We start from the raw sequence: 14357 nt of genomic DNA on the forward strand, positions 1-14357 counted from the left end.
ATCTATATTGTGAAGTGCAGCAGGCCCTCCTGCAGCAAAGCACCCCCACAACATGATGGTGCCACTCCCGTGCTACACGGTTGGGATGGTGTTCTTCGGCTTGCTAGCCTCCCCCTTTTTCCTCCAAACATAAAAACAGATCATTAAAACAGATCTAACAGATCAATTTTTGTTTAATCAGATCAGAGGACATTTCTCCAAAAAGTATGATCTTTGTTCCCATGTGCAGTTGCAAACCATAGTCTGGCTTTTTTATGGCGGTTTGGAGCAGTGGCTTCTTCCTTGCTCAGCGTCCTTTCAAGTTATGTCGATATAGGACTCGTTTTGCTGTGGATGTTGATACTTTTATGCCTGTTTCCTCCAGCATCTTCACAAGGTCCTTTGCTGTTGTTCTGGGATTGATTTGCACTTTTCGCACCAGAGTAAGTTCATCTCTAGGAGACAGAACGCGTCTCCTTCCTGAGCTGTATGATGGCTGCATGGTCCCATGGTGTTTATACTTGTGTACTAATGTTTGTACAGATTAATTTTGTACCTTGAAGCATTTGTAAATTGAAAATAAATAAACCAGACATTAGGTTTACAATTTTTCTTTAGTTTCTTTTGAGTTTCCCATGATGTCAAGCAAAGAGGCACTGAGTTTGAAGGTAGGCCTTGAAATACATCCACAGGTACACCTCCAATTGACTCAAACAATGTCAATTAGCCTATCAGAAGCTTCTAAAGCACAGTCAACTTAGTGTATGTGTCACTTTCTGACCTTAATTTCCTTTTTTTTTGTATTTATTTAGTATGGTCAGGGCGTGAGTTGGGGTGGGCAGTCTATGGTTTTTTTTTCTATGATTTGGGGATTTGTATGTTTCGGCCTAGTATGGTTCTCAATCAGAGGTAGGTGTCATTAGTTGTCTCTGATTGAGAATCATACTTAGGTAGCCTGGGTTGCACTGTTTGTTTGTGGGTGATTGTCTATGTTGATTGCTTGTGTCAGCACAGTTCTCATTAGCTTCACGGTCGTTATTTCGTTTATTGTTTTTGTATAGTGTGTTTCAGTGTTCAGTGTTTTCTATATTAAAATTCAAGATGAACACATACCACGCCGCATTTTGGCCCTCCGATCCTTCTCGCCTCTCCTCTTTTGATGAAGAGGAGGACATCCGTGACAGTATGTAAACTTCTGACCCACTGGAATTGTGATACAGTGAATTATAAGTGAAATAATCTGTCTGTAAACAATTGTTGGAAAAATGACTTGTGTCATGCACAAAGTAGATGTCCTAACCGACGTGCCAAAACTATAGTTTGTTAACAAGAAATTTGTGGAGTGGTTGAAACACTTCGGTTGGAGTCGTTAAAACTTGTTTATGTAAACTTCCGACTTCAACTGTATATACTGTACCAGTAAAAGGTTTGGACACACCTACTCATTCCACGGTTTTTCTTTATTTTTACTATTTTCTACATTGTAGAATAATAGTGAAGACATCAAAACTATGAAAAGCAGCCAACAAGTGCTCAGCATAGGTGGGAACTCCTACAAGACAATTGGAAAAGCATTACAGGTGAAGCTGGTTGAGAGAATGCCAAGAGTGTGCAAAACTCACCAAGGCAAAGAAAGGGTGGCTGCTTTGAAGAATTTCAAACATCAAATATATTTTGATTTGTTTAACACTTTTTATGGTTACTATATGATTCCATATGTGTTATTTCATAGTTCTGATGTCTTCACTACTATTCTACATTGTAGTAAATTGTCAAAATTAAGAAAAACCCTTGAATGAGTAGGTGTGTCCAAACTTTGGACTGGTACTGTATATCAGATTGCTCAGACACACATTGCTCATTGTGCTATTTTCAGAAAATATTACTTTTTAATTAGGAGTAAATGTTAACTATGTTTCAAAGTATTATGACAATTGTAGTCTGATTGTTACTGAGTCAAAAAAACATCTGAAGTGTGGATTAGGTTCAAGTTCAAATTTGAATGACTGCATTCCAGGATGGTACTTTTTGAATACCTTGGTTAATCTTAATGAATTCAAAACAATTCACATCCAAATGAGACCCACTGTATCTGTCAAGATCTCTGGATTAGCTACCACACATATCAATTTGAATACGCTCCAACTTCCCAGACAGCTCATTGCAGGTGGAAGTGACAGTCAGGGATGTGATGGTGAGAGAGACAGAGACAGAGAAAGAGACAGACAGATAGAGATGGAGAGAAACAGAAAGAGCTAGAGAGAGATGAAATATATAAATATATAAAACAGATGATGTGAGGAGTGACTATCTCTTATCCTCTGGAGCGGCTGATCACAAAATTGTCCTATCACCACATCTAAGCTAGTGACAAATGACAAATGTCTACTCCCCCAGCCGACGCACAAATTGGGCTGCTGCACTATCTGGGACATGGGATTTAATTTCTTACAGTGCCCCACAGCCATTCTGCCCGACATCATGGGCACCAGCACTGACACCTACGTTACACATCAGGGTTGTGTTCATTAGGAACCAACTGGAAGAAAACGGACTGAAATAGGGAAGGACTAACCTGGACGTGTTCAATTATATTATTATATATTTTTTTTACCTGTAACCTTTATTTAACTAGGCAAGTCAGTTAAGAACAAGTTCTTATTTACAAGGACAGCCTACACCGGCCAAACCCAAACGATGCTGGGCCAATTGTGCGCCGCCCTGTGGGACTCCCAATCATGGCCGGTTGTGATACAATACAGAACCAGGGTGTCTGTAGCGACGCCTCTATCATTGAGATGCAGTGCCTTAGACCGCAGTGCCACTCGGGAGCACCATTTTCCAATAAGATACGCTCATTTTCATTTTGCAAAATGTTTGAACATTTTCTGTTTTGGGCCAGCCACCATATATTTTAAAAGCACATTTAAAAAAAGGTACTTAAAAATCTAATCAAATTTTATTTGTCACATACACATGGTCAGCAGATGTTAATGCGAGTGTAGCGAAATGCTTGTGCTTCTAGTTCCGACAATGCAGTAATAACCAACAAGTAATCTAACTAACAATTCCAAAACTACTGTCTTATACACAGTGTAAGGGGATAAAGAATATGTACATAAAGATATATGAATGAGTGATGGTACAGAGCAGCATAGGCAAGATGCAGTAGATGGTATCGAGTACAGTATATACATATGAGATGGGTATGTAAACAAAGTGGCATAGTTAAAGTGGCTAGTGATACATGTATTACATAAGGATGCAGTAGATGATATAGAGTACAGTATATACATATGCATATGAGATGAATAATGTAGGGTATGTAACATTATATTAGGTAGCATTGTTTAAAGTGGCTAGTGATATATTTTACATCATTTCCCATCAATTCCCATTATTAAAGTGGCTGGAGTTGAGTCAGTGTCAGTGTGTTGGCAGCAGCCACTCAATGTTAGTGGTGGCTGTTTTTTCAGTCTCTCGGTCCCAGCTTTGATGCACCTGTACTGACCTCGCCTTCTGGATGATAGCGGGGTGAACAGGCAGTGGCTCGGGTGGTTGTTGTCCTTGATGATCTTTATGGCCTTCCTGTAACTTCGGGTGGTGTAGGTGTCCTGGAGGGCAGGTAGTTTGCCCCCGGTGATGCGTTGTGCAGACCTCACTACCCTCTGGAGAGCCTTACGGTTGTGGGCGGAGCAGTTGCCGTACCAGCCGGTGATACAGCCCGCCAGGATGCTCTCGATTGTGCATCTGTAGAAGTTTGTGAGTGCTTTTGGTGACAAGCCGAATTTCTTCAGCCTCCTGAGGTTGAAGAGGCGCTGCTGCGCCTTCTTCACGATGCTGTCTGTGTGAGTGGACCAATTCAGTTTGTCTGTGATGTGTATGCCGAGGAACTTAAAACGTACTACCCTCTCCACTACTGTTCCATCGATGTGGATAGGGGGGGATGTTCCCTCTGCTGTTTCCTGAAGTCCACAATCATCTCCTTAGTTTTGTTGACGTTGAGTGTGAGGTTATTTTCCTGACACCACACTCCGAGGGCCCTCACCTCCTCCCTGTAGGCCGTCTCGTCGTTGTTGGTAATCAAGCCTACCGCTGTTGTGTCGTCCGCAAACTTGATGATTGAGTTGGAGGCGTGCATGGCCACGCAGTCGTGGGTGAACAGGGAGTACAGGAGAGGGCTCAGAACGCACCCTTGTGGGGCCCCAGTGTTGAGGATCAGCGGGGTGGAGAAGTTGTTGCCTACCCTCACCACCTGGGGGCGGCCTGTCAGGAAGTCCAGTACCCAGTTGCACAGGGCGGGGTCGAGACCCAGGGTCTCGAGCTTGATGACGAGCTTGGAGGGTACTATGGTGTTGAATGCCGAGCTGTAGTCGTTGAACAGCATTCTCACATAGGTATTCCTCTTGTCCAGATGGGTTAGGGCAGTGTGCAGTGTGGTTGAGATTGCATCGTCTGTGGACCTATTTGGGCGGTAAGCAAATTGGAGTGGGTCTAGGGTGTCAGGTAGGGTGGAGGTGATATGGTCCTTGACTAGTCTCTCAAAGCACTTCATGATGACGGAAGTGAGTGCTACGGGGCGGTAGTCGTTTAGCTCAGTTACCTTAGCTTTCTTGGGAACAGGAACAATGGTGGCCCTCTTGAAGCATGTGGGAACAGCAGACTGGTATAGGGATTGATTGAATATGTCCGTAAACACACCGGCCAGCTGGTTTGCGCATGCTCTGAGGGCGCGGCTGGGGATGCCGTCTGGGCCTGCAGCCTTGCGAGGGTTAACACGTTTAAATGTTTTACTCACCTCGGCTGCAGTGAAGGAGAATCCGCATGTTTTCGTTGCAGGCCGTGTCAGTGGCACTGTATTGTCCTCAAAGCGGGCAAAAAAGTTATTTAGTCTGCCTGGGAGCAAGACATCCTGGTCCGTGACTGGGCTGGTTTTCTTCTTGTAGTCCGTGATTGACTGTAGACCCTGCCACATACCTCTTGTGTCTGAGCCGTTGAATTGAGATTCTACTTTGTCTCTATACTGACGCTTAGCTTGTTTGATAGCCTTGCGGAGGGAATAGCTGCACTGTTTGTATTCGGTCATGTTACCAGTCACCTTGCTCTGATTAAAAGCAGTGGTTCGCGCTTTCAGTTTCACGCGAATGCTGCCATCAATCCACGGTTTCTGGATAGGGAATTTTTTAATCATTGCTATTGGAACGACATCTTCAACGCACGTTCTAATGAACTCGCACACCGAATCAGCGTATTCGTCAATGTTGTTATCTGACGCAATACGAAACATATCCCAGTCCACGTGATGGAAGCAGTCTTGGAGTGTGGAATCAGCTTGGTCGGACCAGCATTGGACAGACCTCAGCGTGGGAGCTTCTTGTTTTAGTTTCTGTCTGTAGGCAGGGATCAACAAAATGGAGTCGTGGTCAGCTTTTCCGAAAGGAGGGCGGGGCAGGGCCTTATATGCGTCGCGGAAGTTAGAGTAACAATGATCCAAGGTTTTTCCACCCGTGGTTGCGCAATCGATATGCTGATAAAATTTAGGGAGTCTTGTTTTCAGATTAGCCTTGCTAAAATCCCCAGCTACAATGAATGCAGCCTCCAGATAAATGGATTCCAGTTTGCAAAGAGTCAAATAAAGTTCGTTCAGAGCCATCGATGTGTCTGCTTGGGGGGGAATATATACGGCTGTGATTATAATCGAAGAGAATTCTCTTGGTAGATAATGCGGTCGACATTTGATTGTGAGGAATTCTAAATCAGGTGAAGAGAAGGATTTGAGTTCCCGTATGTTTCTTTGATCACACCATGTCTCGTTAGCCATAAGGCATACGCCCCCGCCCCTCTTCTTACCAGAAAGATGTTTCTGTCGGCGCGATGCGTGGAGAAACCCGCTGGCTGCACCGCCTCCGATAGCGTCTCTCCAGTGAGCCATGTTTCCGTGAAGCAAAGAACGTTACAGTCTCTGATGTCCCTCTGCAATGCTACCCTTGCTCGGATTTCATCAACCTTGTTGTCAAGAGACTGGACATTGGCGAGAAGAATGCTAGGGAGTGGTGCACGATGTGCCAGTCTCCGGAGTCTGACCAGAAGACCGCTGTTACGTTCCCCAGTTTATGTGTTGTAGTTTGTATGTTTGCATGTGTTTATTTCAGGAAATGGCTTCCTGAAATCCCTCAAGCAGCTGATTGGTCGACTCCATGGCTAATTGGAGAGCTGACCCCGCCCCCTCGTCAAGACGCAGCTGTCTACAATTACCCATTCATTCTGAAGCTATATAAATGCCAGTGTTCTGTTCAGGAGGAAGAGATTTTCTGGGAGGTCATTGCAGAGATTTTGTTAGAGAGTTTTGCTGGGAAGTCATTGCAGAGATTTTGCTAGAGAGATTTTGCTAGAGATTTTGCTGGAGATTTTGTTGGGAGTTCATTGCTGAGAGTTGGTATGTTTTGTGAGTTTGTTGCTCAGATAGAGCTTATTTGATGTCCTTTGTTTCTTAGTTTGTTTGTGAAATTGTTTAATATTCTGTTTCATTTGTTCCCAGGGGGGGAAGGGGAAGGCACCTAGGGAGTGCTTAGGCAAGAGGCCCGCGGGCATACATATACCCGTAGCATATTCGCTGTCTAGGCACACTAGGTAAGACCTGGGCGGACCACCCCCTTGTATTTTGGTTAGGGCACCAGGTGGTGCTAAATTAGGTAAGTAGTGGGTAGGCAGGTAAGATAGGAGAGGGGGCTTTGAGATTTACTTTCTTTGCTTTGGTTCCGTCCAGCCTCTTTTCCCCATATTACCGTGTGAAGGAATAAAGTCCTTGTAAACGGTACCACATTCTGCCTGTTGTCATTCTTACTTGCACCTACCGTCCATACCTTTTTCACTTCAAGGAGAGTTTAGTTGTAGCAGGGTGTTGCGTTCCCTCTTCATAGAGGCGTGCGTAACAACCACCTCGTTTCCCTCTTTTACGGAGTCGGTTTTTTTTTTTTTTTTTTGGGGTCGCCGGCTGGGATCCATTCCGTTGTCCTGGTTGAAAGGCAGAACACAGGATCCGCGTCACGAAAGTCATATTCTTGGTCGTACTGATGGTGAGTTGACGCTGATCTTATATTCAGTAGTTCTTCTCGACTGTATGTAATGAAACCTAAGATGACCTGGGGTACTAATGTAAGAAATAACACGTAAAAAAAAAAAACTGCATAGTTTCCTAGGAACGCGAAGCGAGGCGGCCATCTCTGTCGGCGCCGGAAGTCTCCACTTAAGCACTGTGGTAATGTCAAAACATAGTGCTCAAGAGAGTGGGGAATGCTTTTTCATGCAGCATGGTAGGCATTGCTAAGGGGGGCATCTCTCCCTCACCCATTCACCCCACCATGAAAGGAATGGGTAATTACTCACGCTACCTGTCAAAGATAGACCCTCCAATACACTCCTCTATGTGGGAGCAGAATAAAGTGATCTGACTCCCTTCACTGATTACTTGGAAGTATAGCGAACAGTATTCTTTCCATGTTGAAAATAGGCATAACCAAAAGCTGCCATTTGTTGAGAAGGATCAGCCGAGCAGTGCTTGTGTGTGTAATTTCGAGGGAATATTGCTACGTTGGGGATGATGCGTGGACAGGTGATGATTAACTGAATGTTGAAAGAGCATTACATAAATAACGAGTGGTCTCTTCTTCCTGTGGGGATGGTGCTGTATGATGCTTTGTTGAGTGATCGCTTTCTCTCTTTAGGAAATTGAGGGTGTGGATCATCATTCTCCACAATGATATCCCCCCTCTCTTGCCCCCCAGCACCCAGTGGCACATAAATACATGGGGATCCGAGCAACTGGGTGAGAGGAAGAGGAAAACATGGACTCCAGGATCCCATTAATGAGTCATCAATCAGGCCGATATGAATCATCTCTACAGGACCATTAGTGCAAAGTGTTACCAACATCATCAATTTCCATTAACGAGTAGCAGCGGCAGGCCCCATCTCCTTACCAGCGAGGTGAAGATGTAGGTGTAGTAGACGGACAGCATGCCCAGCTCCGACGCCTGGAAGAAAGACAGAGAGAGACGTGAGGAGGAGAGAGAGAGGGATAAGGAGAAAAATATATATATATTGAGAAGCTGATATACACCTAGTGTACAAAACATTAGGAACAGAGGAAATCTGGAGCTCTGTCAGAGCGACCATTGGATTCTTGGTCACCTCCGTGACCAAGGCCCTTCTCCCCCGATTGCTCAGTTTGGCTGGGCAGCCAGCTCTAGGAAGAGACTAGGTGGTTCCAAACGTTTTCCATTTAAGAATAATGGAGGCCACTGTGTTCTTGGGGACCTTCAATGCTACAGATATTTTTTGATACCCTCCCCCAGATCTGTGCCTCGACACAATCCTGTCTCGGAGCTCTATGGACAATTCCTTTGACCTCATGGCTTGGTTTTTGCTCTGACATGCACTGGGAAAGACTAACGGAGCAAAGTACAGAGAGATCGTTGATGAAAACCTGCTCCAGAGCGCTCAGGACCTCAGACTGGGGTGAAGGTTCACCTTCCAACAGGAAAACAACCCTAAGCACACAGCCAGGACAACAAAAGAGTTGAGAGGAGGAAGTCTCTGAATGTCCTTGAGACTCGAGGCTGTAATCGCTGCCAATGGAGCGTCAACAAAGTACTGAGTAAAGGTTCTGAATACTGAATAATGTAAATGTGATATTTCAGTTATTTATATTTAATAAAATGTGCAAACTTTTATAAAAACCTGTTTTGCTTTTTTCAATTGTAAGTAGATTGATAAGTGGAAAAACGATTGAATCCATTTTAGAATAAGGCTGTAACATAACAAAATGGGGGAAAGCCAAGGGGTCTGAATACTTTCTGAATGCACTGTATACAGAGAGGTGTGTGCCTTTCCAAATCATGTCCAATCAATTGAATCAAGGTGTAGAAACATCTCAAGGATGATCAATGGAAACAGGATGCACATGAGCTCAATTTCGAGTCTCATAGCAAAGGATCTGAATTCTTATGTAAATAAGGTCATTTCTGTTTTTTATTTTAATTCATTTGCAAAAATGACTAAAAGCCTGTTTTCACTTTGTCCTTATGGGGTATTGTGTGCAGATTGATGAGGTAAACATTTTTTAATCCATTTTAGAATAAGGCTGTAACGTAACAAAATGTGGAAAAAGGGAAGGGGTCTGAATACTATCCGAACACATTGTATGGAGAGAGAAAGAAGGGGTTGGGGAGAGAGAGAGAAAAGTGAGAAAGGTCAGACATTCTCTGCAGTCTCCTGCTTGATTACACAGTGGAAGATCAAATCCACCCACATCTTGATAAGACATGGCATATTCTTATCTAATGACGGGCTCTCTTTGGAATAATTAGTAATACGATATTTTAGTATGCTGCTCAATACTTTAGGATTTGATTTAATCAAGCCTCAGCAGCAAGCACTGGTTGTGAAGGTCAACTTTCTACAGTTTATTTTAGCATGTTTCTTTTGGTATACTGTTCCACCCTATTTGTTTAATGTTTCAAACAATGTGAACTGTGGACGCAAAGCTTAAAAAACATTTTATTTTTATTTTTACAATCAGCCTATACTGACTTACATCTGAGATATCCAGTACCAGTCAAAAGTTTGGACACGCCTACACATTCAAGGGTTTTTCTTTATTTTCACTATTTTCTACATTGTAGAATAACAGTGAAGACATCCAAACTGAAATAACACATATGGAATCATGTAGCAACAAAAAAAGTGTTAAACAAATCGAAATATATTTTAGATTGTAGGTTCCTCAAAGTAGCCACCTTGATGACAGCTTTGCACACTCTTGGCTTTCTTGGCATTCTCTCAACCAGCTTCACCTGGAATTTCCAACCATCCTGAAGGAGTTCCCACATGTGCTGAGCACTTGTTGGCTGCTTTTCTTTCACTCTGCGGTCCAACTCATCCCAAACCATCTAAATTGGGTCGAGGTCGGGTGATTGTGGGGGCCAGGTCATCTGATGCAGCACTCCACCTCTCTCCTCCTTGGTCAAATAGCCCTGACACAACCTGGAGGTGTGTTGGGTCATTGTCCTGTTGAAAAACAAATGATAGTCTTCAAAAATCTCAAATTTGGACTCATCAGACCAAAGGACAGATATCCACCAGTCTAATGTCCATTGCTCGTGTTTCTTGGCCCAAGGAAGTCTCGTCTTCTTATTGGTGTCCTTTAGTAGTGTTGTCTTGCAGCAATTCGACCATGAAAGCCCGATTCACGTCTCTTCTGAACAGTTGATGTTGAGATGTGTCTGTTAATGTGTGAAGCATTTATTTGGGATGCAATCTGAGGTGCAGTTAACTCTAATGAACTTATCCTCTGCAGCAGAGGTAACTCTGGGTCTTCTTTTCCTGTGGCGGTCCTCATTAGAGCCAGTTTCATCATAGCGCTTGATGGGTTTTGCGTCTGCACTTGAAGAAACGTTCAAAATTCTTGACATTTTCCGCACTGTCCATGTCTTAAAGTAATGATTGACTGTCATTTCTCTTTGCTTATTTGAGCTGTTCTTGCCATAATATGGACTTAGTCTTTTAACAAATAGGGCTATCTTCTGTATACCAACGCTACCTTCGCTACCTTGTCACAACAGTTGATTGAAAGAAGTTCCACAAATTAACTTTTGACAATGCACAGGTGTTAATTGAAATGTATTCCAGGTGTCTTCCTCATGAAGCTAGTTGAGAGGTTGCCAAGAGTGTGCAAAGCAGTCATCCAAGGCTAGAGTGTCTACTTTGAAGAATCTCAAATATAAAATATTTTTTGATTAGTGTAACACTTTTACTACATGATTCCATATGTGTTATTTCATAGTGTTGATGTCTTTACTATTATTTTAAAATGTAGAAAATTACTATTAAATAAAAAATAAAGAAAAACCCTTGAATGAGTAGGTGTGTCCAAACTTTTGACTGGTACTGTATTTCATAGATTACAGTGTATCAATGGAAAACTGCTCAACAAGGCGTGTTGACTCCTGGATCTTATTCAATGGAAGTTACAGTAGGTCTTTGCTCATCCATCCACACACATTTCCCCTGAGAGATTCTCAGCCAGTTCACCCGTGATACAAGTCAGTATTCGACGTCCATCCATCTCTGCGAATGGTGGATGGGCGTCTTGCATCTCTTATTCCAAACTTTGTATATTCGAATCCAGCAATAGAAAGTTGTTTTTGATATTTTCTGTTTTAAGCCTATCCCAAACCTTAACCCTTACCTTCGTCATTCAGAGTTAATGCCTAACCGTAAAAACTTTGGAGTTAATTTCTAAACTTAAGCCGAACACAACGAAAATTGACGTTTGGAACAACTTCAAAATTGTATGTTTGAGTAACATGGAAGAACGCCTAATTCTGATGTGAGACCAGGCAAGCTTGTTGGATTCTCTACTTGTACCTTCGGGGTACAAATAGACGCAGGCTCCAGTTCCGAAGAGCTGCAGGTTCTTCTGGCATGAAAATGTATTTATCCAAAGAGGTCATACAGCAAAAACTAATATGATTCAAAGAGGTAGATTCCCCGAATTGGGGAAAGCCACGCATATACAAATAAATGATATGCTTAGTCATTCCTTTCCCACTTTAATAAAGCCAGCAGTTCTACAAACAAGGTCTGATTATAATCAGTTAATCAGGAAAGATAATGCGCAAAGACCAGCTTGTGAAGATAGCAAGAACAAGGTGAGAGGGGCGTAATTTTCCCAGAATGAGATAAAGCCTTGGTCTCTAAGGAAACAGAGGCTAGATAGAGATGTTTTCAATAACAGTGACAGTCACAGCATTGTAAAATAATGATCTCCGAATAGTATGGTCTGTTCTCTGATAAAAAATACATCCTTCTTTCTTACAAGAAAATAATGATATTCGATCTACAGGTCATGGGGTTATTATAGGTCAAGTAGTCAAGCGACTGGATTACGTTTTTTTTGTGTCTTGATGTGTGATAAGATACAGTGCCCTGAAAAAGTATTTGCATCTGAAGGTGGCACAACCAGTTATTGAGTGTAAGGGGGCAATTACTTTTTTATTGGGTGGGGTAAATAACTTTGTTAATTAAATAAATGAAATAAGTATGTAGTTATTGTGTTATTTGTTATTTCGTGTTCCCTTTATGGAATATCAGGTTTTGGCTGAAGAGCTGATAACATTTAGTATCAACAATATGCAAAAGTCGAGAAAATTAGAAAGGGGCTAATTATTTTTCACGGCACTGTGATCACTTCCATGACACTGAGTCATTCCATTACCTTTTGATTCTATGGTTATTACTATTTGAATAGCTGCTAATAAGAGGAAACCGATCACACAATACGTTACGTGCTAGTTTGTTAACATTTGTTAAACCGTTTTATAGTATCAGATTGTCAGGTCTGCCAAGTAGAGAATCCAACAAGCTTGCATGGTCTCACATCAGAATTGGGTGTTCTTCCATGTTACTCAATGTAAGTCAAATTACATAATTTAGTGGAGAAAGACAGGTGGACACTGCACTGTAAAATACACTGTTCTTCATCTTGAAGTGTTGAGAATGAAGATAGCCAATAGGAAAACAGATGGCAGGGTTTACCAGCTTTTTAAATCACAGTTAAAATGTCTTTAAACTTATAGTACAGGTCAGTGACTTCACCAAGTTTACAAATATAAATGAATGAAAGGAACATGCGTTTCCTTTGGCTGGCACAGAGCCAAACTTCCTCAGCTTTCTGTTGTCCTTATAGCCCCTTTAACTGTTTCTCGGGGTTTCAAAAAAAAGTTGCACACCCATGCCGAGCACAATAGCTGAGCAAATCCGACCGCAGCTTTGTATATAGTAGGACGACATGGGGGGCTGACATATTGAGATTACACTCAGTGATGCTGATGCCTCATCTCAAGATTACGTTTGGTGATGCTGAAGCTGAAGCCTCTGACCACAAACTCCCTGCTGCAGAACACACAGCAAATACACTGGTGTATTTAACGTTTGGAGTGTTAAATCTAACACTTTCACAGAGCATATACAGTGGGGCAAAAATGTATTTAGTCAGCCACCAATTGTGCAAGTTCTCCCACTTAAAAAGATGAGAGAGGCCTGTAATTTTCATCATAGGTACACTCAACTATGACAGACAAAATTATTTTAAAAATCCAGAAAATGGCATTTTAGGATTTCTAATGAATTTATTTGCAAATTATGGTGGAAAATAAGTATTTGGTCAATAACAAAAGTTTCTCAATACTCAATAATGTTATATACCCTTTGTTGGCAATGACAGAGTTAAAACGTGTTCTGTAAGTCTTCACAAGGTTTTCACACACTGTTGCTGGTATTTTGGCCCATTCCTCCATGCAGATCTCCTCTAGAGCAGTGATGTTTTGGTGCTGTTGCTGGGCAACACGGACTTTCAACTCCCTCCAAAGATTCTCTATGGGGTTGAGTTCTGGAGACTGGCTAGGCCACTCCAGGACCTTGAAATGCTTCTTACGAAGCCACTCCTTCGTTGCCCGGGCAGTGTGTTTGGGATCATTGTCACGCTGAAAGACCCAGCCACGTTTCATCTTCAATACCCTTGCTGATGGAAGGAGGTTTTCACTCAAAATCTCACGATACATGGCCCCATTCATTCTTTCCTTTACACGGATCAGTCGTCCTGGTCCCTTTGCAGAAAAACAGCCCCAAAGCATGATGTTTCCACCCCCATGCTTCACAGTAGGTATGGTGTTCTTTGGATGCAACTCAGCATTCTTTGTCCTCCAAACACGACGAGTTGAGTTTTGACCAAAAAGTTATATTTTGGTTTCATCAGACCATATGACATTCTCCCAATCTTCTTCTGGATCATCCAAAGGCTCTCTAGCAAACTTCAGATGAGCCTGGACATGTACTGGCTTAAGCAGGGGGACATGTACTGGCACTGCAGGATTTGAGTCCCTGGCGGCGTAGTATGTTACTGATGGTAGGCTTTGTTACTTTGGTCCCAGCTCTCTGCAGGTCATTCACTAGATCCCCCCGTGTGGTTCTGGGATTTTTGCTCACCGTTCTTGTGATCATTTTGACCCCACGGGGTGAGATCTTGCGTGGAGCCCCAGATCGAGGGGAGATTATCAGTGGTCTTCCATTTCCTAATAATTGCTCCCACAGTTGATTTCTTCAAACCAAGCTGCTTACCTATTGCAGATTCAGTCTTCCCAGCCTGGTGCAGGTCTACAATTTTGTTTCTGGTGTCCTTTGACAGCTCTTTGGTCTTGGCATTAGTGGAGTTTGGAGTGTGACTGTTTGAGGTTGTGGACATGTGTCTTTTATACTGATAACAAGTTCAAACAGGTGCCATTAATAAAGGTAACGAGTGGAGGATAGAGGAGCCTCTT

At 42.6% G+C, this 14357-nt stretch overlaps 1 protein-coding gene across 5 annotated transcripts in view; it reads right to left on the minus strand.

Annotated features, from left to right (window-relative positions):
* The window catches only part of LOC118386320 (glutamate receptor ionotropic, kainate 4-like), a 440995-nt gene that overhangs the window by 88374 nt on the left and 338264 nt on the right, over positions 1-14357 (minus strand). For all 5 annotated transcript variants that reach the window (XM_052525982.1, XM_052525992.1, XM_052525998.1 and 2 more), the window contains one exon: positions 7959-8012. In XM_052525982.1, coding sequence (XP_052381942.1) covers positions 7959-8012 — 54 coding nt within the window. The remainder of the gene's footprint in view (positions 1-7958; positions 8013-14357) is intronic.

This window comes from Oncorhynchus keta, chromosome 1 (assembly GCF_023373465.1).
Source record: "Oncorhynchus keta strain PuntledgeMale-10-30-2019 chromosome 1, Oket_V2, whole genome shotgun sequence".
Classification (NCBI taxonomy): domain Eukaryota; kingdom Metazoa; phylum Chordata; class Actinopteri; order Salmoniformes; family Salmonidae; genus Oncorhynchus; species Oncorhynchus keta.